Source organism: Plecotus auritus (assembly GCF_963455305.1).
Source record: "Plecotus auritus genome assembly, chromosome: 8".
NCBI lineage: Eukaryota > Metazoa > Chordata > Mammalia > Chiroptera > Vespertilionidae > Plecotus > Plecotus auritus.
In genome coordinates, this window is record NC_137782.1 from 143543263 (window position 1) to 143569705 (window position 26443).

Consider the following 26443-nt stretch of genomic DNA (forward strand, 5'->3'; position numbering starts at 1 on the left):
CCTATGAACCAGGAGGTCACAGTTCGATTCCTGGTCAGGGCATATGCCCAGGTTGCAGGCTTGATCCTCAGTGTGGGGCATGCAGGAAGCAGCCAATTGATGATTCACTCCCATGATTGATGTTTCTATCTCTCTCCCCCTCTCCCTTCCTCTCTGAAATCAATAAAAATATATTTTAAAAAATACTAGATTAGTAGTCTAGGAAATATTTCAGAGAATATAGGTGGTTTGTAGTGTTGATTTAAGTTTTATTTATACTTTTCTTGCATTCCCTCATCATCAACTTGATGTTAAAAAGTATTTTCCTAAATATGTTTTTATTAAATTTTAGAGAGAGGGGAAAGGAAAGGGATAAAGAGATAGAAACCTCGATGAGAGAGGAACATCCCCTCATATGCCCCTCATGGGGGAGGGAGGGTTGAGACCACAACCTGGGCATGTGCCTGGACTGGGAATCAATCTGTTGACCTCTTGGTTCCTGGGTCAGTGCTCAACCACTGAGCCACACCGGCTGGCACATTTTTGCCCAATACTTAAGTTATTATTTATAGTGTAAAATAGAGGCTTAAAGAAATTTAAGACTTTATTCTTTAAGAGGTTAATTCATAGGCTATACAGTCCATATGCAATGAACATATTTAATGTCCCTAATCTTACATGTGAAACAGTTTTCAACTGTTGATTTGCATGTTGATATGATACAAATAAGGAGTGAAGATTATTTTTTGGGGGGGAGGGGGGCACCAAAGCCCATTATTTCCTTACACTGTGTGCTTCTCTAAGTCTGCCAGCTCTAGATAGGAGAGAAAAACCCTTGTTGAGGTTAAACATTTTATGTATTTTACTTAATATTACTTAGATATTTTTCTCCTCGGATTCCACATTCATTTGCAACACTGTGTAAATTGGTGTTTACCATAGTTTTATTAATTGTGAGGTGAGGGCTGATTTGAAGGTATTTTGCCCTAGGAAGAGGAGTAGAGGCTTAAGTTATTTGAACTATTATCTTTTCTCCTGTGTTTTAATCTCATATTTAATTGGGAGTCTGCTGAGCAACATAAATTCTGAATACCAAGGGTACTTCTTGATCTTCAACTTGGCAACCTTTGTGTTCATTTAATATTTCCCCTAGATGAGCCTCTAAGCAGATTATCCTCTTTTCCCTAACACCCCCTTTTATCTGGAGATGATATGAGAGAAAAAAAATTTGAGCTCATTGTAACTTCACCTCAAGTTCTGTTCATTTGCTATGGCTTGCTGTAAAGTACTATAGGAATAAAGTACAGGGTGAGGTTCACAGTCAGCTGGCAGATGAGTTTTTTTCTGAGGCTACAAAAATGATAGAATATTAGGGAAAGAAGTGAAATAACCTCTTACAGAGTGAATGAATCTCGTTATCATTTATTAGAATTGCTTTTCTATATTACTATGCCACTGTGTTTAGTGTATATTTAGAGATTTCTAATCAGTTTTCTTTTTTGTTTACTATTTTAATGTATAATGAAATGTAATGTCTGTAGGTTCAATAAATTAATCTCACTTGGTGAATACGAGAAGGCTGCTTGTTTTGCAGCAAAAAGTCCTAGAGGAATTCTTCTAAACATTGGGACAGTGAATAAATTTAAGGGTAAGCATTTCTCTCTGAACCTTCTATATGTATGCAGCTATACTTTCCCCCATGATAGAATGGAAAGAGTATTGAACTGGGAGACGAAAGATCTAGGCTCCAAGTCTTATCTCTACCTTTTACTCAGTTTCCTGAGCTGTAACAGTACAAGGGAGGAAGATGGAGAAGAGGAGAGGGAGGGGGCGGAGAAAGGCTCAGGTGTACTCCCGGGAGGGAGAGTGTGCAGTATTTGTGTTTTTATTAATGAGTTGCAAGAATTCTTTCTATATTCCCTTATCATATAGACTAGAGGTCTGGTGCACGAATTCGTGCACAGGTGGAGTCCCTCTGGGTGGCCTGAAGGGATCGGGCTGAAACCCACAGTCCAGTGCCGCCTGCAGCTCCTACCTGCCGCTTCCGCTCATCCTGGTCCTAATGTGCCTGCCGCGGGCTCGCACCCAATCAATCACAATCAGGAGAGGCTCGCATTGCCACAGCAGCCAGCGCTGGCCAGCCATGAGCCTTGCATCTGACGCCCTTCCAAGGGGAGTGGTCTGCAGGATTGGGCTGAAACTGGCTCTCTGACATTCCCCGAGGGGTCCCAGATTGCGAGAGGGCACAGGCCAGGCTGAGGGACCCCACTGGTGGTCAGTGCACATCGTAGTGACTGATCGACCAGTTGACTGTCTGCCCCCTGGTGGTCAGTGCATGTTATAGCGAGTAGTTGAGCAGCCTTAGCATATCATTAGCATATTACACTTTGATTGGTTCGATTATTCTGCTGTTTGGTCTATTTGCATATTATCCTTTTATTATATAGGATGATATAGAAATATTTTCTTCCAGTCTGTGGATTATTCTTTTACTTTTTCTTTTTTTTTAAAATTTCTTTATTGATTAAGGTGTTACATATGTATCCTTCTTCCACCATTACTCCCCCATCCCCCACTCATGCCCTCACCCCCCTGTGTCCATTGGTTAGGCCCATATGCATGCATACAAGTCCTTTGGTTGATATCTCCCCCTTACCCCCACCCTCCCCTACCTTCCCTCCGAGGTTTGATGGTCTGATCAATGTTTCTCTGTCTCTGGAACTGTTTTTGTTCATCAGTTTATGTTGTTCATTATATTCCACAAATGAGTGGGATCATGTGATACTTATCTTTCTCTGACTGGCTTATTTCAATTAGCATAATGCTCTCCAGTTCCATCCATGTTGTTATAAATGGTAGGAATTCCTTCTTTTTTAGCGCAACGCGATATTCCATTGTGTAGATGTACCACAGTTTTTTAATCCACTCATCTGCTGATGGGCACTTAGGCTGTTTCCAAATCTTAGCTATGGTAAATTGTGCTGCTATGAACATAGGGGTACATATATCCATTCTGATTCGTGTTTCTAGTTTCTTGGAATATATTCCTAGAAGTGGTATTACTGGGTCAAATGGGAGTTCCATTTTTAGTTTTTTGAGGAAACTCCATACTCTTCTCCACAGTGACTGCACTAGTCTGCATTCCCACCAGCAGTGCACCAGGGTTCCTTTTTCTTCACATCCTCGCCAGCATTTGTCATTTATTGATTTGTTGATGATAGCCATTCTGACAGGTGTGAGATGGTACCGCATTGTCGTTTTGATTTGCATCTCTTGGATAATTAGTGACTTTGAGCATGTTTTCATATGTCTCTTGGCCTTCCTTCTGTCTTCTTTCAAAAAGATTCTATTTAGGTCTGTTGCCCATTTTTTGATTGGATTATCTTCCTTTTGTTGAGTTATATGAGTTCCCTGTAAATGTTGGAGATTAAACCCTTATCAGTGATAACACTGGCAAATATGTTCTCCCATGTAGTGGTCTTTCTTGTTGTTTTGTTGATTGTTTCTTTTCCTGTGCAAAAGCTTTTTATTTTGATGTAGTCCATTTGTTTATTTTCTCTTTAGTTTCCATTGCCCTAGGAGCAGTATCAGTGAAGAAGTTCCTTCAGCATATGTCTGAGATTTTGCTGCCTGTGGATTCCTCTAGTATTTTTATGGTTTCCTGTCTTATGTTTAAGTCCTTTATCCATTTTGAGTTTATTTTTGTGTATGGTGTAAGTTGGTGGTCTAGTTTCATTTTTTTGCATGTATCTGTCCAATTTTCCCAACAGCATTTATTGAAGAGACTGTCTTGACTCCATTTTATGTTTATGCCTCCTTTGTCGAATATTAATTGGGCATAGTGGTTTGGGTCGATTTCTGGGTTCTCTATTCTATTCCATTGATCTATATGTCTGTTCTTGTGCCAGTACCAGGCTGTTTTGAGAACAGTGGCTTTGTAGTACAGCTTGAAATCTGGTATTGAGATCCCACCTACTTTGTTCTTCTTTCTCAGGATTGCTGTGGCTATTCATGGTCTTTTGTTATTCCAGATGAATTTTTGGAGAGTTCGTTCTAGGTCTGTGAAATATGCCGTTGGTATTTTAATGGGGATTGCATTAAATCTATAGATTGCTTTGGGTAGTATGGACATTTTAATGATGTTGATTCTACCAATCCATGAACACTGTATGTTCTTCCATCTGTTTATATCTTCCTCTATCTCTGTTTTCAGTGTCTTGTAGATTTCCGTGTATAGGTCTTTTACCTCCTTAGTTAAGTTTATTCCTAGGTATCTTAATTTTTTTGGTATGATGGTAAATGGGATTGCTTTTTTAGTCTCTCTTTCTGTAAGTTCACTATTGGTGTATAGAAATGCCATAGATTTCTTGGCGTTAATTTTGTATCCTGCTACCTTGCCAAATTCATTTATTAAGTCTAATAATTTTTTGATGGAGTCTTTAGGGTTTTCTATGTACAGTATCATGTCATCTGCAAATAAGGACATTTTTACTTCTTCTTTTCCAATTTGGATGCCTTTTATTCCTTCTTGTCTGATAGCAATGGCTAGTACTTCCAGTACTATGTCAAACAGGAGTGGTAAGAGAGGGCATCCCTGACTTGTTTCTGATCTTAGGGGAAATGGTTTTAGTTTTTGTCCATTGAGTGTGATGCTGGCTGTGGGTTTATCATATATGGCTTTTATGATGTTGCAGTATGATCCTTCTATTCCCACCTTGCTGAGAGTTTTTATCACGAAAGGGTGTTGGATTTTGTCAAATGCTTTTTCTGCGTCAATTGACATGACTATGTGATTTTTTCCCCTCAATTTGTTTATGTGATGTATCACGTTTATTGATTTGCGGATATTGTACCATCCTTGCATCCCTGGTATAAATTCTGGTTGGTCATGGTGTATGATCTTTCTGACGTACTGCTGGATCCTGTTTGCTAGAATTTTGTTGAGGATTTTGGCATCTATGTTTATGAGGGATATTGGCCTGTAATTTTCTTTCATTGTGTTGTCTTTATCTGGTTTTGGTATTAGGGTAATGCTGGCTTCATAGAATGAGTTTGGAAGTGTTCCTTCCTCTTGAATTTTTTGGAATAGTCTGAGGAGGATAGGTTTTAGTTCTTCCTTGAATGTTTGGTATAACTCTCCTGTGAAGCCATCTGGCCCTGGGCTTTTGTTTGCTGGAAGCTTTTTGATGACTGCTTCAATTTCTTCCATAGTTATTGGCCTATTGAGATTTTTAGAATCTTCCTGATTGAGTTTTGGAAGGTTGTATTTTTCTAGGAATATGTCTATTTCTTCCAGGTTGTCTAGTTTGTTGGAATAGAGTTGTTCATAATATTTTTTAATAATCCTTTGTATTTCTGTGGGGTCTGTTGTTATTTTGCCTCTATCATTTCTGATTTTGTTTATTTGAGTCCTCTCTCTTTGCTTCTTGGTGAGCCTGGCTAGAGGTTCATCAATCTTGTTTATCCTTTCAAAGAACCAGCTCTTGGTTTCATTGATGTTTTGTATTGTTTTTTTTTGTCTCTATGTCATTTATTTCTGCTCTAATCTTTATTATCGCCTTCCTTCTGCTCACTCTGGGCTTTTCTTGTTGCTCTCTTTCTAATTCTTTGAGTTGTAGCATTAGATGATTTACTACCATTTTTTCTTGTTTTTTGAGGTAGGCCTGTAGAGCTATAAACTTCCCTCTCAGGACTGCTTTCATTGTGTCCCATAGGTTTTGGATTGTTGTGTTTTTATTGTCATTAGTTTCCAGAATGTTTTTAATTTCTTCTTTGATCTCATTGGTAACCCAATCAATATTTAATAACATGCTATTCAGCTTCCAAGTGTTTGAGTGTTTTGGCTTGTTTTTATTGTAGTTTATTTCTAATATTATGCCATTGTGGTCTGAAAAGATGCTTGGTGTGATTTCAATCTTCTTGAATTTGGGGAGACTTTGCTTGTGACCCAGTATGTGGTCTATTTTTGAAAATGTCCCATGTGCACTTGAGAAGAACGTATATTCCGCAGCTTTGGGGTGAAATATTCTGAAGATGTCAATTAAGTCCATCTGATCTAGTGAGTCATTTAGGATTGTTGTTTCTTTGCTGATTTTTTGTCTATAGGATTTATCCAGTGATGTCAGTGGTGTATTAAAGTCCCCTACTATGATTGTATTGTTGTCTATCTCTCTCTTGATATCTTCCAGGAGATTTTTTATGTATTTGGGTGCTCCTGCATTGGGTGCATATATGTTTACCAGGGTTATATCCTCTTGTTGTATCGATCCCTTTAGTATTATGAAGTGGCCTTCCTTATCTCTTGTCATGGCCTTCACTTTGACGTCTATTTTGTCAGATATAAGTATGGCTACCCCAGCTTTTTTTTCATTTCCATTTGCCTGAAATATGTTTTTCCATCCCTTCACTTTCGGTTTGTGTGAGTCCCTTGTTCTGAGGTGGGTCTCTTGTAGACAGCATATATATGGGTCATTTTTTTTTATCCATTCAGCCACTTGATGTCGTTTGATTGGAACATTTAGTCCGTTTACGTTTAAAGTTATTACTGAAAGGTACTTGTTTGTAGCCATTTTTATTTTTTGAGGTTGTGTTCCTTCTTATCTTTTTGTTTCTTCTTTTTACAGCATTCCCTTTAGCATTTCTTGCATTGCTGGTTTGGTAGTGATAAACTCCCTTAGCCTTTTTTTTTTTTGTCTGTGAAGCTCCTGATTTCCCCTTCAATTTTGATTGATAGTCTTGCTGGATAGAGTATTCTTGGATTGAGTCCCTTGCTTTGAATCACTTTGTGTATCTCCTTCCATTCCCTTCTAGCTTGATATGTTTCTGTTGAGAAATCATTTGATAATCTGATGGGGGATCCTTTGTAGGTAACTCTCTGTCTCTCTCTTGCAGCCTTTAAGATTCTCTCTTTGTCGATAACATTTGCCATTGTAATTATGGCGTGTCTTGGTGTGGGTCTTTTGGGATTCATCTTGCTTGGGACTCTTTGTACTTGAGTAACTTTTTTCTTCCCCATATCAGGGAAGTTTTCTGTCATTATTTCTTCAAATAAATTTTCTAATCCTTGCTGCTCTGCTTGTCTTTGTGGCAGCCCTATTATACATATGTTATTTCATTTTGTATTGTCCCAAAGCTCCCTTAGGCTCTCCTCCTGCTTTTTAATTTTTTTCCCTAGTTGCTATTCAGATTGGGCTTGTTTCTGTACCTGATCTTCTAACTTGCTGATTTGGTCCTCTGCTTCTTCTAGTCTACTGTTGAAGCCTTCCATGGTGTTTTTGATTGTAGCTATATCATTTTTCATTTCTTCCTGATTTTTGCATAGGTTGTTGATTTTCTCATCCATATGGTGTATGAACTGTATGACCATTACTCTAAATTCTTTTTCTGTCATGTTGCATGCTTCCGTTTCACTTATTTCCTTACTTGGCAATTCCTCCTTTTCTTTCCTCTGGGGATTGCTTCGTTGTCTCCCCATTCTGACTATCACCAGAAGGTTCAGATGTCGAGTTGCGGGAGCCGGGACCATGTGCAATGGGAGTTTTGCACCCCCCAAGTGTCACTGAAGAGCTCTGATACCAAGACGTGTGGTTGCTGTGGGTTGGTGGGAACCACGCTCGCTTTGGGTCAGAGTCACAGGCGCTTAATGTGGCCTCGTGTGTGCATCTAGAATCAGGGACTCTGCCTGCGCCATGTTGAAACAGAGAACCCACAGGCATGTGCCAAAAATCAAAGTCCCCTATTGCATGTCAGGAGTCAGAGGCTTCCTGTGTCCATGCCGAGAATCGAGTATCAGAGTCTCTGTTTCTTGGTGCTACCTCACACAGAGAATCAGGTCCCTGTGTGCACATGCGCCAAGAATTGGAGTCACTGGCTCTTAGTGTAAATGTACTGGGAATCAGGGATCTCAGGCGCACGTAATGAGGAACGGAGTCTAGTCACTGGTGGTCAATGCTGCCTCTTGTGTGGAGATTCGATCTGCCCGGGAGACTGGGTTGCTCAGTTGCACTGTGTTGGCAGGAGGTCCACTTCTGCCCTGCAGTAAACAGCCTTCTGTGTGCGCTTGCCCTGAAAGTCAGAAGTGGACCTGTCCCTTAGTGTGGGTGTGGGGTCTGGTCACGTGGGTGTGCACTGTGGAAAACAAACTCCCTGTGTCCATGTACCCAGGCTCAAATTCAACACTGCCTTCCTGTGTGGGCACAGCATCTGGTCGTGGGGAACAAGCTCCCTGAGACCGCACATCCAGGTTCAAATTCACCACAGTCTCTCTACTAAGGTGCAGGGTCTGGTCATGGGAAACAAACTCCCCGGGTTTGCACCCCCAGGCTCAAATTCAGTGCTGTCTCCCTGCGTGGGCGTAGGATCTGGTCACAGAAGACAATCTCCCCAAGGTCGTGCACCTATGCTCAAATTCAGGACTGCCTTCCTGCCTGGGCATGGAGATGAGTCGAGGAAAACAAATTCCCTGAGTTCACAAGTCCGGGCTCAAGTTCAGCGCTGTCTCCCTGCCCTGCATGGGTGTGGGATCTGGTCGCAGAAGACCACCTCCCTAGAGATGAGCGGCTAGGCTTGAATTCCGCTCAGTCTCCCTGCCTGGGCGCGGAGACTAGTCGCGGGAAACAACTTCCCATGTCTGACACCAAGGCTCAAAGTCAGGCAGAGTCCCCACTGCTTTGCGTATGCAGAAAGCCTTATTGTGCACCTGGGGTCAGGTAGTTTCTATGTCGTTGCCTCAGGGGCGGTGGTGGAGGGGGATTGGCTTTGTGACTCACAGAAATCTGCGGCCGGGTGCTTGGAGTCCTGGTGTCCCTGGGTCTGCAGCTGTGGTGGCATGTCTTCTACCAGAGCGGCTGTAGGGTCCTGGTTTGCTTCCAAGACCAGACTGGGTGGTGGTGAGGCTAGGATCCTAGTCTCAAGCAGTTCTGTTCTTCAAGATGGCGTGGTCTCTGTGTCGCCAGTGTCCTCCCTGGAGTGTTTGCGGCGGCCGCGGGGTTTTGCTGTCTAAGACTGCCTGTATTGGCAGCCCCCTGGAAGAACTGCAGGGTCTAACTGTCCCTATTTCACTCACACATACACCCACACACGTCCACACACACCTCTATCACTCTCTCACACACTCTCCCTCCCTACCTTCCTGCTTTTTTGAAGAATAAAAATGTTTAATTCTGATGAAATTCAGTTTATGAATTTTTTCTTCTATTTCTGTGCTTTTGCTGTTGTATCTAAGAACTCCTTGCCTAACTTAAGTTTATGTATTTAGGTCTGTCATCTACTATACGTTCATTTTTGTGTATAGTGGGAGGTAGGGGTCCAAATGCATTCCTTTCCATGTGCGTATCTAGTTTTCCCAGCACCATTTGTTAAGAAAAAGACTTTACTTTATCCATTGACTTTTTTGGCCCCTTTGTCAAAAATCAATTGGCCAGGGTTTATTTCTGAACTCTTAATTTATCCCTATTGCTCTAGATATTCATCCTAAGATAGTATCATACTATCTTAATTACTGTGGTTTTCTAGTAAATTTTGAGATTAGAAGTAGCAATCCATCTTTCTTTTGATAAATATTAGTGTGTATATATTTTTCATACTTTGAATTTATTTGTGTCTTTGTTTAAAGTCAATGCCTTCTAGATAACATATACTTGGGCCCTACTTTTTTATACAGTCTGACAATCTTTGTCTTTCAAATGCAGTGTTTAGATCATTTATATTTAATATGATTATTGACATGGTTCAGTTTTGTTTGCTGTTTTCCTCAACTCTTCTTTGTTACCTTCTCTCTCTTTTTTTGCCTTCTTTTGGATTAGTTCAATTTTTTAATGATTTCATTTTTCTCCTTTGTTGATTTATGAGCTACAAATTTTTTGTTGATTTATTTTGGTTGTTGCTTTAGGGTTTATAGATTAAATATTTATCACATGCTACTCTCAGATGATACTATACCCCTTGATATATTATATAAAAATAATATATTTCTAAATTCTTATATTTAGAGCATATACCATTTTTGGTCTTCATTCCTTTTGTAGATTTGTATTCCTACCTGGTATCATTTTCTTTCTGCTTGAAAGACTATCTTTATCATTTCCTATAGTGCAGATCTGCTGGTGGTATACCCCTTTAGCTTTTAAAAGTTCCTTTTGGAGGCTCTGAGAGAGATTACATTTCATGCTTCTCTCCTAGTTTCTAGGTGGCTGGCAACAATGTTTGGTATTCCTTGGCTTATAATCACGCCAATCTTTGCCTTGGTTTATACATAGCATGTAATGTTTAGTTATTATCCCAAATAGAATGTTTAATCCATAAGCATTAGTTAAAAATTACAAATATGGCCCCACCCGGTTAGGCTCAGTGGATAGAGTGTTGGCCTGCAGACTGAAGGGTTCTGGGTTTGATCCCGGTCAGTGGCACATACCTCAGTTGCAGGTTCAATCCCTGGCCCTGGTCAGGGTGCATGAGGGAGGCAGCCAATTGATGGTGTCCCTCTCACATTGATGTTTCTCTCTCTGCCTCTCCCCCTCCCTTTCACTCTCTCTGAAAATCAATGGAAAAATGTCCTTGGATGAGGATTAACAACAAAAAAACCCCAAAATTACAAATATGTAATTTTAGATTCAAATTTTTAAAAAATGCAAAGAGATGAAAATAATATGAAATAAGATAAAACTATTAAAGTATTTGACTTAAAAACTCTATTTTTCTCTGTAGCTGCTGGAAAAATTAGAGGAAAGCCTTTTCCATTACTTTCATTTTTTGAGGCTATCTTTACCACAAGTCATGCTAATAGACATCCTATTGATGCAGAACTAACCCTGGAAGGAATCAAATGTGGACTTTCGGAAAAACGTTTAGATTTAGTTATCCACTGGGTCACTCAAGAAAGGTAAGCAAAATTGAACTTAATTTTGATATTTGGTTAATAAAGTTGTTCATTCTCAAAAATTTAATAGTTTTCTTTGAGACAGCATGGAGGGACCTGGAGAGTATCATGCTAAATGAAATAAGTCAGTCAGAGAAAGACAAGTATCACATGATCACACTCATATATGGAATCTAATTAACAAAATAAACTGATGAACAGAGAGGATCAAGGGACATGGAAGCATGTAACAGAGTGAGGAATCTCGGAGGAAAGGCGGAGGAGGGTGGCCAGAATTTTTGTTGACCTTATATTTTGAAATCCCTCCAGTCTTTTTAGGAGAGTTTTAATGTTGTATATCGGTTTTTTAATAACTTGAGTTCAGTGTTGCCAAAATGTCTTCCTCCAAAGGAATACATGCTAATTGTTTTTGTTCTTCTTGCTGTTAAATTTTAGATGTATTTAATTTCTCCGACATTAATTGCCTACTAACTTGCAATTCTTACAGACCATAGAAATTCCAGTTCTACTGTGATGAGTTTTCCAAGACTTCATTAAAAAATATATATATTTTTTTATTGATTTCAGAAAGGAAGGGAGAGGGATAGAGAGATAGAAACATCAATGATGAGAGAGAATCATTGATCGGCTGCCTGCTGTATGCCCCCCACTGGAGATTGAGCCCGCAACCCAGGCATGGGCCCTTGGCCAGAATCGAACCTGGGACCCTTCAGTCCGCAGACTGACGCTCTATCCACTGAGCCAAACCGGCTAGGGCCCAAGACTTCATTTTTATCCTCTCATTAAGAACTTAGTAATGTGTGCCTTATTGATCTCCTTGCTCTAGGCTCACATTTTCTGAGGAGGCTGGGGATGTGATTTGTGACTATGGAGATCAGGATACTCATAACAAGGCCAAGTGCCTGGCTTTAGCTCAGATAATCTACAGTGAATGTAAGCTGTTCAACAAAATTGTTCTCTGCCTGTGTAAACAGGATCAGCTTCATGAGGCCATGGAATACATACAACAACTCAAGGACTTTACTTGTGGTAAGTAATAAAGCCTACTTATTTATATATATTTGAATTCTGGACTTTAATTGTAAGATCACCCGTGTTAGTAGGCAATATTTATTTTTTAATTTAATAAATCTTTATTGTTCAGATTATTACAGTTGTTTCTCCTTTTTCCCCCCATACCTCCCCTCCACCCGGTTCCCACCCTACCCTTTGCCCTTACCTCCCCCAACACTGTCCTCATCCTTAGGTGTACGATTTTTGTCCAGTCTCTTCCTGAACCCCACCAATACCCCTTTCCCCCTGAGAATTATCAGTCCACTCCCTTTCTATGCCCCTGATTCTATTATATTCACCAGTTTATTCTGTTCATCAGATTTTTAATTCACTTGATTTTTAGGTTCACTTGTTGATAGATATGTATTTGTTGTTCATCATTTTTATCTTTACCTTTTTCTTCTTCCTCCTCTTCTTAAAGAATACCTTTCAGCATTTCATATAATACTGGTTTGGTGGTGATGAACTCCTTTAGCTTTTTCTTATCTGTGAAGCTCTTTATCTGGCCTTCCATTCTGAATAATAGCTTTGCTGGGTAGAGTAGTCTTGGTTGTAGGTTCTTGCTATTCATCGCTTTGAATATTTCTTGCCACTCCCGTCTGGCCTGCATAGTTTCTGTTGAGAAATCAGCTGACAATCATATGGGTGCTCCCTTGTAGGTAATTAACTGTTTTTCTCTTGCTGCTTTTAATATTCTCTCTTTGTCTTTTGCTCTTGGCATTTTAATTATGATGTGTCTTGGTGTGGTCCTCTTTGGATTCCTTTTGTTTGGGGTTCTGTGCGCTTCCTGGACTTGTAAGTCTATTTCTTTCACCAGGTGGGGGAAGTTTTCGGTCATTATTTCTTCAAATAGGTTTTTGGTATCTTGCTCTCTCTCTTCTTCTGGCACCCCCATAATTCTGACGTTGGTACACTTGAAGTTGTCCCAGAGGCTTCTTACACTATCTTCAACTTTTTAGATTCTTTTTTCTTTTTTGGTTGAGTGTTTTTTGCTTCTTTGTATTTCAAATCTTTGACTTGATTCTTGTGTTCCTCTAGTATGCTATTGGGTCTCTGTATAATATATATATATATATTTTAATATATTTTATTGACATTTTACAGAGAGGAAGGGAGAGGGATAGAGAGCTAGAAACATCGATGAGAGAGAAACATCGATCAGCTGCCTCCTGCACACCTCCCACTGGGGATGTGCCCGCAACCAAGGTACATGCCCTTGACCAGAATCGAACCCGGGACCCTTCAGTCCGCAGGCTGACGCTCTATCCACTGAGCCAAACCGGTTTCGGCTGTATAATATTTTTTTATTTCAGTCAGTGTATGTTTAATTTCTAATTGGTCCTTTTTCATATCTTTGAGGGTCTCATTATATTTATCGGCCTTTTCTAGGATATTCTTGAAAAGCCTTATAACTGTGGTTTTGAATTCTATATCCGGTCGTTTGTTTTCCTCCATTTCTTTCGTTTGTGATCTGTTTCTTCGTCTCCCCATTTTTCACTACTTCCCTGAGTTGGTAGGGTAGCTTTGTGTGCTAGGTTTCCTATATGGCCCAGTGGGTCGGCCTCCCCAATTAACCTAAGGTGGACACTCTTGGTGCACCCCTTTGTGGACTGTGTGTACAGATTTGTTGTAGTTAAGTCTTGATTGTTGTTGGTATCACTGGGAGGAATTGACCTGCAGGCCAGTTGGCTGTAAGGATCAGCTGTATCTATGCTGGGAGATTTTCGGTGCTGGAGACAGCCTTATAGGATTAGCCTTGCCAGATTGCAAAAGCCTCTGTGCTCAACTTGGAAGGGGTGGAGTCTCAAGGCGGAGCAGACAGTCTTGGCTTCCTGTCAGCCCTGCCCTTGCGCGCGCGCCTCCAGACCTCTGCCTTCCGCAGTTCCCGAGTTTCCGCCTTACAGTCCAGATTTCCCCCGTAAGAGCGTGGGTCCCCAGGGGCTTGCCCAGAACTGCGGTTCAGTGTACTCGGAACTGGGGTTCAGTGCAATCAGGAGCTTCCAACTCCCTTCCACTAGGGATAGCCTGTAGTAACCTCTGCAGTCAGTCTTTGTGCGCACTCGCGCCTCCAGACCCCTGCCGCTGCGGCTCCCCTGAGTCTCCGAGTCTCTGAGTCTCCGTGTGCCTTTCTCTCTACCTCACAGTCCAAACTGCCCCTGTATGAGCCTGGGTCCATAGGGTTTCGCCCGGAACTGAGGTTCAGTGCAGTCAGAACTGGGGTTCAGTGCAGTAGGGGGCTTCCTTCCCCCTCCCACCAGAGAAAGCCAGCCAGGCACTCCGCCGCCCTTCCTCTCTGCGCGCGCGTGTCTCCATACCTCAGCCCTTTGCCGCTCCTTCTCCGTGAGCTTTCCTCTTTCCTTCTAGTTGTAGAATTTCCACTCAGCCAGCTTTCCTGTGGTTATGGATGGTGTCCGTTCTGTCTTTTAGTTGTAGTTTTGAAATTGTTGTGCGGGGCAGCAGTTTAGGTGCTTACCTGTGCCACCATCTTGGTTTCTCCAGTAGGCAGTATTTTGGCTTTACATTATACAGTCCATTTTGCCCTGGCCGGTTTGGCTCAGTGGATAGAGCATTGGCCTGCGGACTCCAGGGTCCCAGGTTCGATTCCGGTAAGGGCACATGCCCGGGTTGTGGGCTCCATCCCCAGTGGGGGGCATGCAGGAGGCAGCCAATCAATGATTCCCTCTCATCATTGATGTTTCTAGCTCTCTCTTCCTTTCCCTTCCTCTCTGAAATTAATAAAATATATTTTTAAAAAAATAAAGTTCATTTTGCATATAATAAGTACTAGATTTCTTTTGTAATTTTCAGTAAAACAGTTAAGCTTAAGCTGTTTGACTTTCATGTTTGACCTTCAAAGATATTACATGTTTTCTCAATACATAAACATTTAATAAACTGGATGGTCCTGAAATATACAGTTTTAAAGATACATTTTACAGATAGGTTATACCATACTACTTAAAGGATTAAAAAACTGAGCTTATTTATTATATATAATGTTCTCAATTATGATATAAGCATTAGAAATGAAGAATTGGTGAAATAAAATTCATTTCAAAATTTGAAACACCTAGGTTGCAACTGGGCAGTGATCTGAGAGAATTGTGGACCTTTTAGGGTGACCCTAATTGAATGATCTGATCTCTTATAATGAATCTGGTTCAGCAGTGATGTCAATGTACAGGCAGTCCTGACAGCTCCCCATACCCCAGGCAGCGGCAGTCCCAATGTGCAGGCTGTGTACCCCAGTTGCGAAATGAAATAAAATGTAGTATTTTTAGGTCACATTTTCCCAGGAAAAGGATATTTTATGGCTGTTGAATCTGATAATTTTTAAACAATAAATGGACTTTTACTTAGAATCTCTTTTATAAAGTTACTAATTTCTTCATTCACTATATAACAGCATGCCTGATACTATTACTGTAAAATAGATAATAGTTCAGCTTTTTACATGAATTATCTCATTTAATCCTTATGTTAACTCTATGAGGTAGGTTTTAGTATGATCCCAATTTTATAGATGGAAAAAAAAAACACCTATGTGTCCAGAGAGGCTAAGGACATAAAGGTAAGTAATTTGCCTATATGCACACAATAACAGAATAGAATCTGGCATAGTAGGAACTATTCAATGTTCATTTTATATACACTTTCCAATGATACATTTTATTATTATCTAAGTGTATAGATTCAGGTTTTGTATTATTATTTTTCCATAGGTAAGAATTATTTTAGTCGGGATTCAGGCATGGAATATAGGTTTTAATTACCCTTAGAACATGATTATTCTGTTCCTCTAGAATAGTGGTTCTCAACCTTCCTAATGCCGTGACCCTTTAATACAGTTCCTCATGTTGTGGTGACCCCCAACCATGAAATTATTTTCGTTGCTACTTCATAACTGTAATTTTGCTACTGTTATGAATCATAATGTAAACATCTGTGTTTTCCCATGGTCTTAGGCTCTACAGCATTGGTTCTCAACCTGTGGGTCGCGACCATTGGAAAACACAGATATTTACATTATGATTCATAACAGTAGCAAAATTACAGTTATGAAGTAGCAACGAAAATAATTTTATGGTTGGGTTATCACAACATGAGGAACTGTATTAAAGGATCGCGGCATTAGGAAGGTTGAGAACCACTGCTCTAGAAGTATACTACACTCTAAAATAATTATATTATAATAATTAATAACACTCCTAAATAATTAGAACCTTGGTATTTATCTGCAGAATTTATTTAGTATAACATCATAAGATGAAAATAATAACCTGAGAAAAATTAAACTTAAAAGATAGAAACATTGTTTGAAAATTACTTGTTCATTTTACTTTTTAATGAGAAACAACTATAGCTTTCAAAGGTATCATCCTTCCAAGGCCTCGGGGGACGGGTATAGTTTGCTAATACTTTCTGGTTTCAGAGAAAAATGTTCTCGCTCAGCTTTAGATTATCAGTTTTACATTTACAAATTAAAAAAACACAATAAAAACAAAACCAGAAAAGTCTTTTGTCCCCAAAACATAAAGCTAATAGAGTATCTGTTTTAGAAGTAAAGAATCATTTTGTTTTTTCCTTCCTAATAATTTCTAGAATAAAGCCTAAAATGATTTGTGTGTTCACCTTCTTCGTGATCATTAAACAAATAAATGTACTTCTCTGGAAACTAGCTTATTCTAGATCTGAGGTGAAGCTCTCAAGCGTTCTGGGCTCAGGCCTCCTGTACACTTTTAAAAAGCACTGATGATCACAAAGAGCTTTTAGTTATGTTGATAATATCTATCGATATTTATCCTAAGAGAAATTATTAAAATATTAATTTATTCATTTAAAATAAATCTTTACATGTTATCATAAATATTTTTTATGAAAAGTGACTTTCCAACACCAAATAGTTTCATGGAAAGAGTGACATTATTTTATAGTTTTGCAATTCTCTGTAATGGCTGGTTTAATAGACGGTATATGGCTTTCCATATTTGCTCCCATATTCAGTTTGTTGTAATATCACATGTCATAGCCTCTGGAAAGCACCCCTGTGTCCTTGTGAGAGAATGATAAGCAAAGAGGCAAGTAACAAGTTCCTATTTTCACGAAGTAGTTTTGACTTTATAGACCCTAGACCATATTTTAAGAACCACTGTTCTAGGTATTTATGAGTTAAACAAATACCATATCTTAGAATTTTATTAAAACAGAATATGAGATAAATTCTGATTAATAATACATCAAACCAGGGGATAAGGAAATGGATTCTGAAGTGTCATAAACAGTGGGGAAAGGTCATAGGATTTGAATTTGTGTCCTTTCTGATTAGTTAGAGACCATATCTTGCACATAATTGAGTAAATATTGATTAATTAATTCATGGAGAAGGGGATTTGAATACCTGATTGAATGAAAAGGAGAAGATGGGTGAGTTAGGAAATGTTGGAGGCTGGGGGGTGCTATAGAAATAGCTTCACCTTACTAGAGGATAGTTTGATGACCCAAATAATAAATTTATCCTTTATCCCTAGGGAATTTCTAAAAATCATTTAACTGCATTGATATAGAATTATATTTTGTTATTCCTTGTTTCCTCTTTTACAGTTTCTCTGTGTTTGTGTGCATGTATGTGTATATCTGAATACATTCAGTGCACACACACATGTAGTTATTGTTTTGGAGGACCAGCACTTTGGATTGGAAGGTCATACATAGACTCTGGGGATCAGATGAATTGTTCTACTTTATACCATATGTATAACCTGGAAAAAATTAACTTCTTTAAGCCTGCTTCCTCACTTGTAATGTGAGAATAACAATATCTCACTTATACTAAATATTAAATGCAGTGATTTAATACATACAAGTTCACAGTACAGTATGTATTTAATCAACACTATGTTACTTTAGCCAAAACCGGTTTGGCTCAGTGGATAGAGCGTCAGCCTGTGGACTGAAAGGTCCCAGGTTTGATTCCGGTCAAGGGCACGTAACTTGGTTGCAGGCACATCCCCAGTAGGAGGTGTGCAAGAGGCAGCTGATCGATGTTTCTCGCTCATCGATGTTTCTAACTCTCTATCCCTCTTCCTTCCTCTCTGTAAAAAAATCAATAAAATATATTAAAAACAAAACAAACAAACAAAAAACCACACTATGTTACTTTATATTGTCTTTCGGAGTGCAGATTGTATTTATGATAGCTCTTCAAAGTCTATCAGAAATTACTCTGAAAATTACCTGTGTTGTGACCCAAGAAGAATATTTTTACTTTAAAAAATTTAGGAAGTTGCCCTAGCTTATTTGGCTCAGTGGATAGAGCGTCGGCCTGTGGACTGAAGGGTCCTGGGTCAAGGGCACGTGCCCAGGTTGCAGGCTGGATCCCTAGTAGGGGGCATGCGGGAGGCAGCCGACCAATGATTCTCTCTCATCATTGATGTTTCTCTCGCTTCTCCCTCTCCCTCCCTCTCTGAAATCAATAAAAAAAATTTTTTTTAATTTAGGAAGTTAACACAAAGTATATATTTTAAGAATATAAATCATGATTGAAGCTTTAGATTACCTCGATTACCTCAGCAGTTAACCAATAGATTAAACCATATGAAATTGCTTTTTTTGGAGTAAAAAATGGTCAAATGTACTCAACTTCATCTGGCTTAACCTCCAGCTACTTGAACTAGCTAATGGCTTCTTGAAATCTTCATTTTTTAGTTTTTGAATACTTTATATTTTTAGGAAAAAAATTATGAAGCCCCTTTTCTTTGCAGGCGTGGAAAGAAAGGCATTATATTCACTAGAAGTTGCCCCAAATATGAGCATCAAGATATAGTCAAACAGCCCTAGCCGGTTTTTGGCTCAGTGGATAGAATGTCAGCCTGTGGACTCAGGGGTCCCCGTGTTCAATTCTGGTCAAGGACATGTACCTTGGTTGCAGGCTTCTCCCAGCTGGCCCTGGTCAGGGTGCATGCAGGAGGCAACCAATCAGTGTGTCTCTATCACATTGATATTTCTCTCTGTCTTTCCCTCTCTCTTCCACTCTCTATAAAAATCAATGGAATCCTCGGGTGAGAATTATAAATAAATAAATAAATAAATAAATAAATAAATAAATAAATAATTTTTTTTTCTTTCATTTTTGCTTTCAGATGACCTGATGCAGCTAATAAAGTTATGTCCCCACTATGGATTAATTCAGTGTCTCACTAAAGAATGGAATGGAAAACCACCACTTTTATCTTTTTGTCTCACTATACTTTATCTGTTCTCTATAGATATGAAAAAAGTTGGCATTAAACTACTTCATGAAATAAATAGAGGTGGGAAAGGTAAGTAGAGTAAAATGTTGTAGAAGAAATAGTAGTGGCTTATTTAGGGAAAGGTTCAAGATTATTATGTTTGAGTTATTCAATCTTCTAATAGTTCCTTCTTGACAACAGTTAACTTTAGTTTATAAATGTGGAGATCACCATGTCAATGAGAGTTTGTTAGCAGCAGTGTATATATTTTGAGGGAATTAGAATGAAGAGAGAATCTTTATGAAGCTTCAGGGGAACATCATCTATATATGTAAAAGCCTAAGCAACCAGCTGACTGGCCGACCAGGGGGCAGACAATGCAGGAGCAGAAACCACAGGCATGGGAACATGGAACAGACAGATGAATCTCAGAGGGAAGGGGCGAAGGGGGAGGGTGGGAAGAGATTAACCAAAGATCTTATATGCATACTAGAGGCCTGGTGCACGGATTCGTGCACCAGTGGGGTCCCTCAGCCTGGCCTACGGGGATCAGGCCAAAACCAGCTCTCCGACATCCCCCGAGGCGTCCCGGATTCCGAGAGTGCACAAGCCAGGCCAAGGGACCCCACTGGTGCACGAATCTGTGCACCCGGCCTCTAGTAATAATTATAATTACTAACCCTGTAAAAACTTTATATTATGTGTATATTTAGTAATTTTTATATGTATTTTAAATGTTTAGGTATAAAATTCAATTTTTATTCTTAAATATATATGTAAACAACAATTATATATATTTACTTTGAAGCTATTCTGTAGTGGGATAAAAAAATAAATAATTATATCTTTCTTCTTTCTCTAATTCAGCAATTTTCAACCTTTTTCATCTCATGGCACACATAAACTAATTACTAAAATTCTGTGGCATGCCAAAAAGAAATTTTTTCAGATCTGAAAACATAAAGAGTATAATTTTGATTCATTCACACCAGACGGCTATTGTTGTATTGGCTGTCATTTTTAAATTTGACAATATAAGGGAAAACAGGTCAGTGCCCCTGACTAAAGAGTCAGGTATTTCATGTTTTAAAAAATTCTTGTGGCATACCAGTTGAAAATTGTTGCTCTAATTTAATATAGGAACTTAAGCAGACAACTTGATTTTTAATTATTATATGGGGGTCAAAGAAAGAACAGTAAATTACATGAAAACATTGAGGAAGATAATTTTTAAATTACCATTATAGATATCAACTAAAATATTTACTTGATAGAAAAATAATGATCACGGGTAGAATAAAATAATAGCAATTACAGCATTCTAAAATGAAAAACTTTCATTACTTATCATTAAGCAATACAAGAAATAGATAAGAAATGAGTTTCATAAATAGATATATCCCAAGGGGGTCACTATAGGAAATTGTGCCGCGCCAGCACAGCCAAAGGTTCGGAGAGCCTGAGGGAGGGCCGGTGAAAGATGAAGAAAAGACAGACAAAGAGAATAAGCTGGGTCTACTAGGATCTTCTGTGCCTGGCTGAGGCCACAGAACAGATCCAGACTGCAAGCTGATGCTTTATTTTATAGTCAGAGGTAAACAAGGTAGTGGTCACCATAGTTACAGTGTTCTTGTGAGTTTCACTTGTTTTGGCAGCGTGCTGCACCTCCCACAGCCCATTAGCTACCCAGGAAAGATCTAGGGAGCTTCACAAGATCAAGCTTAATTAAGCTAAGAGGGCTGTGCCTTCTAAGCTGGGACTTGTTTGCGACTTTGCCAGCAGGTCAGTCTGAGGCTTAACCCTATAACCGCTCACTACAGGAAATAATATTATTTTCTTTAGAAAAATGTTTGTTATAGAAGCCCCATCACTAAGAAGTCCCTATCTAGAGATAGGATGGAGGGTTTGCCAAAGAGTTTCTTCAGCCTTGGGTGAGCACTACTAGGGGCATTTGTAAAAGTGTTTGAAGGGTCATGTAAAGTAGACCCATAACTCTCAGTTATTTGATAGTTCCTAGTGGTACCTTATAGACTCTGCATAATGCTGAGCCCACATTCTTCACTCTCTGAGCTCCCTTTCTTGTAGTCTTCAGTATCTGCTACTTTACCAAGAAGGAGGTGAGTGGAGGAGTGGGAATGTGAGAAATACTAGAGGGTTGAATTGAGGCCTGAAAAGATTAATGGAAAAAGAGAAGAAGGTATTACAGTGAGCTGGACTAAGCACTCCACATTAAACTTATAGGACCCAGGCACAGGAATCATAGTAACTGAGTTAAATAATATCCCTTTCTATTTTTGAACAGTTGCAAAGTGTGGATTATCAAGTGAGAACAAGTGCCATACTTATTATTATATTTTTCCCCTAGATGCAATAGAACATCTTATGGTAAATGATCCATTTTGCTCCCTAGAAAGGTGGCAAGAAATGGCAAGTCTATGCTCACAGAATGGCTTTGACAGATTATGTGATGAAATTATTTCCATTCTTCGATCTCAGGCTGGAGTTACAGAAATTTCTGAAGAGGATGATACAGTCAACTTAATGCAACATGTTTTTTGGTAGTTCTGTAGCTTAACCAGCTGAGGGAGCTTCTACAACATTTTGTGTATGTTGGTTGGGCAAACTGATTTTGAAATAACTAACAAATAAATCTGGAATATGAAGCTCTCAGAAATAAATCATGTTTCTTTTGTTATGATTTGATTTTGGAGCATTAACATTGTTGCTTTTTTTTTGTCCATATGGTTATTTCTTGTATTGAATCTTGATAAAATCCACGAAAATAACTTTGTATAGAAATGTTTAGGCATTTCTGTCTAAGGGCATAAGCTAATGTGCACATGTGCTCCATTCTGATAATCTAATTTGGTAGCAAGAACTGAGGAAGGTGTGATTGTATCCTGTCTGTCTGACTTCCCAAATATCAAATGCCACAGACCTGACTTCTAACAAGAAAGGCAAGATGTCATTTCAATGTTGTATTCACTGGAAAACATCGAGTATAGTGATTTTGTACTATTGATTTAATGCCTCATACTTTGGTATATATAAATGGCAAACATTAGGCTTCTATAAAAATTGGGAATCTTACTAGCATGTTCTTACCTAGAGAAAGGACCAGCCAAGTTTTGCATAGAAGTAGATCGGGGATACCTGTAGGCACAGAAAATGCGTCATAAGAAGTGATTTTGGATGATTTCAAGTATCAGAATAAGTAATTTAAAACACAAGAGTTCTGTGTCATGAGTTCAGCTCATTTTTTACCATGTTCCATGATCAAAGCGGACATTCAGCTGGTTTGCCCTGGGGTGGCATCAGGGCTGAAAGCTGTTCTGATTAGTTGGGTATCTGTTCTGTTTGATCAGTGCCCATGTCATACTGATCATTAAATATTTTGAATACCACACCTGGAAGTTCCAAGCCTTTGGGAGACTCCAGAGTTCTAAAATAGTTATGTCAGACAGATTCTGCCAGTGCAATTGTTGTCTAGGGAAGACAGATTCCTGGTGCCTTCTACTCTTGCATCTTCCCAGAATCTCCCTTGAGGACCAATCTTGGGGGACTTGTATTCTTAGGAGGATGGCCCTTTAAAGGAAAAATTTTACTCTACATTAAAATGTTTTAAAATTCTAGTACTCTTTTCTCTTTGAGCTTGAATGGAGCAGGAATAAGGGTGGGCCTGGAGGTGAGGGCTTTGTTTTCCAGACATTTCAAAAGCCATATTGTAGTAGGATCCTACCCGTTCCGCAGCGATCCCGCACTGTTGCATGCTTAAGCAGGCCCTTATGGCTTGGCTGACTTTTCTATTTCTGCTATTCAGGGTTGAAGCACAAGCTGGCTGCAAAGCTGTTGCTAATACCATAATTTTAGCTTTGAAAAATGTTAACCTGCCTAGTCTATTCTTCAGAAAAGTAAGAAATGAATATACAAAATATCCCAGGCTGATTAGTTTACTGCCAGATTGTTAGGACTCTGTTTTCTCAATATCATTGAGATGGTTTGAAAACCAACTGCAGAGGGTCCTGGTTATTCTGCTTACACAGTGTTCAACCTTTGATTCAAAGTGGGGAGATGAGGTTACTATGGAGCTGGGAGCTAGACATCTCTGGGTGCCTCTGAGCATGACCCAGACCTAGGAAGCAATTTTGAGAATCCCTTATTTTATGACACAGCCTGCCCGCTCACCAACCCCACATAACATATACCGTACCTTTTGAAGGGAGCCCATGAGCCAAGGGCAAGCTTGTTTTCACCTCACAGTTGGGGTTTTACTTGCCTTTGGTACAATGAGCTTGTCCACCAAGCAGCTTGTAATTTCTCCAGGCCGGTGGAGTGTTGAGAGGAGGAGAAACAGCACTGCCTGAATCTCCTGAAGAGGTGAAAATATTTAGGAGGACATGGAATTATTTGTAAGTCAGGGTTTCTCAATCTCAGCACTATGAATAATTTGAACCAGATGATTCTTTGCTGTGTGAGGCTGCCCTGTGCACTGTAGGATGTCTAGCGGCATTCTGGCCTCTATCCACTAGAGGCCGGTAGCGCTCCCTGTTTCGCCCCAACCAGTCATGACCAGCGGAAAGGTCGCCAGGCCCTCCTTGCCAAATGGTTGAAAACCACTGGTTTTCCTAATGAGTATAAGCATTGTACCAATCCACAGTTAAACATAATGATAATTTCTGGGTGGTTCTCCTGCAAAGAAGGTCAAAGATGGCGAAATAAGTGAATGTACCTCCTTGAATTTTTTCTCCTATATAAATTGTTATTTTCGTGCAGATCCAGAAAGTGTCCTGAGGTAAGTACAGGGAAACAAGTGAATAACATAGAACTTATCTTACTTTCAATTCATAACTGAGAAATCTAACTATCTCAAGAATTCTTGGCAAGAAAGAAGTCACTAATGTGCTCAGATTTTTCTCAGAGGCAGGAGAACATAACCCCAAACACGAGCCGCCTGCCTCTGGCCGCGTGGGGCAGGACCCCCTCTCCCCCTGTCTCTGGGAACCATGAGCCTCTGGTTTGACCTTTCTTCTTCTCAACTCTTGATCCCTCCCACTCTTCAGTTAGAAGGCTGCCAAGGTCTGCAGGCTGTGGGAATCCCAGCTTTGAAGAGTGGAAGTCAAGGCAGGTGCCCTCACTGGCTTGGAGATGGTGACTTGTTATCTACTTGAGTGCCGTTTGCCACACAGGATGACAAAGTTGGCTCTAAAATGTGAGAAATTGGCCTAGCCATTAGACTAACACTCAAACCAAGATTTGAAAGAGGTTCTTTTGTGGCCTGTACAGAAAGTCAGAGTTGGTGAGAGGATTGAAAGCATGACCTTTTGCAGAAAAACTAGTGAAATGAGATCATTCACCTTGAAGAACAGGTTGAAGATGAATTACAAAGGGTTCCTAAACAGAGAAACTTATAATTTTTTTTTTTTTTTACCTCTGCCTAAGGTAAGAAAAAGATACTAATACGGGGTATGAGAAATTTATTGCAGGGAACATTTCTGATAGTTAAGGTTTATCACGTTTACAAGGGGTGTCAGTACTGAGGGTGGTTTTAGAATCTTCTTTAAAGGTCTTTAAGAAGTGCCTGAACTTGTGCCTGGCTCAGGGAGGGAGGGTGTGGTCCTGCTTGGGAAAAAGACTTTTCCGCCTCATTGCCCTGATACTTGGATGGCTCAATCCCTACATTGTGGCTGGCCATGAGGTGACAACCTGTCACCTGGACAGAGTTTAACTTAATTCTCTAAATCAGGGCTTGGGCAGTGCTCTCCCACAGGTGTGAGGTATTCCACCAGATTCAGCAGATAGAGGTTCCTCCCAGCCTTCAGTGGGACTCTGTGTATTTCCTTACATAAGCGTGCCATTTGGGTTCAAATGACTGTGAGATGGAGATTTGTGTGTGGGCTGTGCTAAGGTATCAGCACTGTGGAGGGAGGGCAAGACAGCGGGACTGGGCAGAGGGAGAAGGTAAGCTCTGGAACATCCCAACGAAAGACTCAGCTGACCACATGGGAGTGGTCCCTCAGAGATGTCCCCAGTTGGGGCAAGAGGCCCAGCCTTTCTACTCGTGGATGAGCCGCTGGATGGGGGCTGCGTGACCTTGGGCAGCGCAGCTTCCTTTGGCCTAGCACTCCCCAAAGAGGGCCGGCAGCGGAGGGCCTTCCCCCAGCAGCATTTGTAGCATGTAGGGGAATAAACCCTTCACTCAGGAAGGGGCCCTAGTGGGCCATCACTGCGTCACCACAAGCCGATTTCCCTGTCTTCTACTCACGTCTGATATTTGCCTTTACTCTTACTTATACTAGAAGCGTCTTTCTTCAGGAACAGATTTCCGGTACCCTCATGCCCATCCGGCCCTTGCCACCCTAGCGCACAGAGCAAATGAGATGTATTCTTCCTCCTTCCCGCCCTCCCTCCTCTTCCTCACTTCCCTCCTTCAACTCTCACCAGGCAGGTCCACCTGCTTTCCCCTGGAGCTGTGTGACAGCCAGCCTAGATAGCAAGCTAAGTGTCCGCTGGTTTCTTCCTCTTTGGGGCTGTCCCATTATTCCTTTCATGGGCACATATTCATATTCCCCCTCTGCCCTCTGCCAATAGCTTGGGCCTGTGTTTCCAGGACAGCAGTGCGGCAGGCAGAACGCTGGGCTGCAGCCTGAGTTCGCTCAGCCACCAGCTGGTGGGGCTCTGATCACGGCCTGTCTTCCTGATTGGCTCTCTAAAGTGAGGGGAGGCCATGGGACTAAGTGGTTTCCAACATCGCTTCTAACTCCAAATCCAAGGACTGTTTGATTTGAAGGACTGTCACAAAAGGAAATGGGAACAAAAAGGGATGCCAGGTTCCCCAATTAGGTTTGCTTCCTCTCTCTCCCACACAGCATATCTGAGCCTTCTTTCCCAGTCAATGCAAGATGTGGGGTTAGTTATGGCAGAGTCTGTGCCGTGTTTGGGAGTGAAGGTTTAGAATCTCCAGAACATTGTGGAAACAGGTCTGAATTGAAAGTAGCAGCCCACCTTGCAGCAGCCCTTAGCCTCTGTCCTGGTGAGGCATTGACGGGCAGCCGGGACTTGTACTGAGCTGGGTTTGAAATGCTCAGGGGAGTCCCCTGCAAAAAGAGAGCTTCCTGCTGCTTTCATTCCTCCTTTTTATCTAAATGGATTTAGCTGTCACTGTTGGTATTCTCTGTTGCAGTTGTCTTTTGCTTGTTTTTTTTTTTTTGCCTGCGACCAGGCAGGGTAAACGTTGGCCCTTGAAAGGAACTCAGGCTCAGGGACACCTGGTAAAAACTGTCCTTTCTCTTCCAGGCTGGTTGTCTCC

At 40.4% G+C, this 26443-nt stretch overlaps 1 protein-coding gene across 1 annotated transcript in view; it reads left to right on the top strand.

Moving 5' to 3' along the window:
* The window catches only part of CLHC1 (clathrin heavy chain linker domain containing 1), a 35386-nt gene extending 13578 nt beyond the window's left edge, over positions 1 to 21808 (top strand). The window contains exons 8-12 of the mRNA XM_080684441.1: positions 1521 to 1627; positions 10684 to 10858; positions 11682 to 11884; positions 19048 to 19227; positions 21503 to 21808. Of these exons, the coding sequence (XP_080540567.1) occupies positions 1521 to 1627; positions 10684 to 10858; positions 11682 to 11884; positions 19048 to 19227; positions 21503 to 21699 (862 nt within the window). The 3' untranslated portion in view covers positions 21700 to 21808. The remainder of the gene's footprint in view (positions 1 to 1520; positions 1628 to 10683; positions 10859 to 11681; positions 11885 to 19047; positions 19228 to 21502) is intronic.
* Positions 21809 to 26443: the final 4635 nt, after the last annotated feature.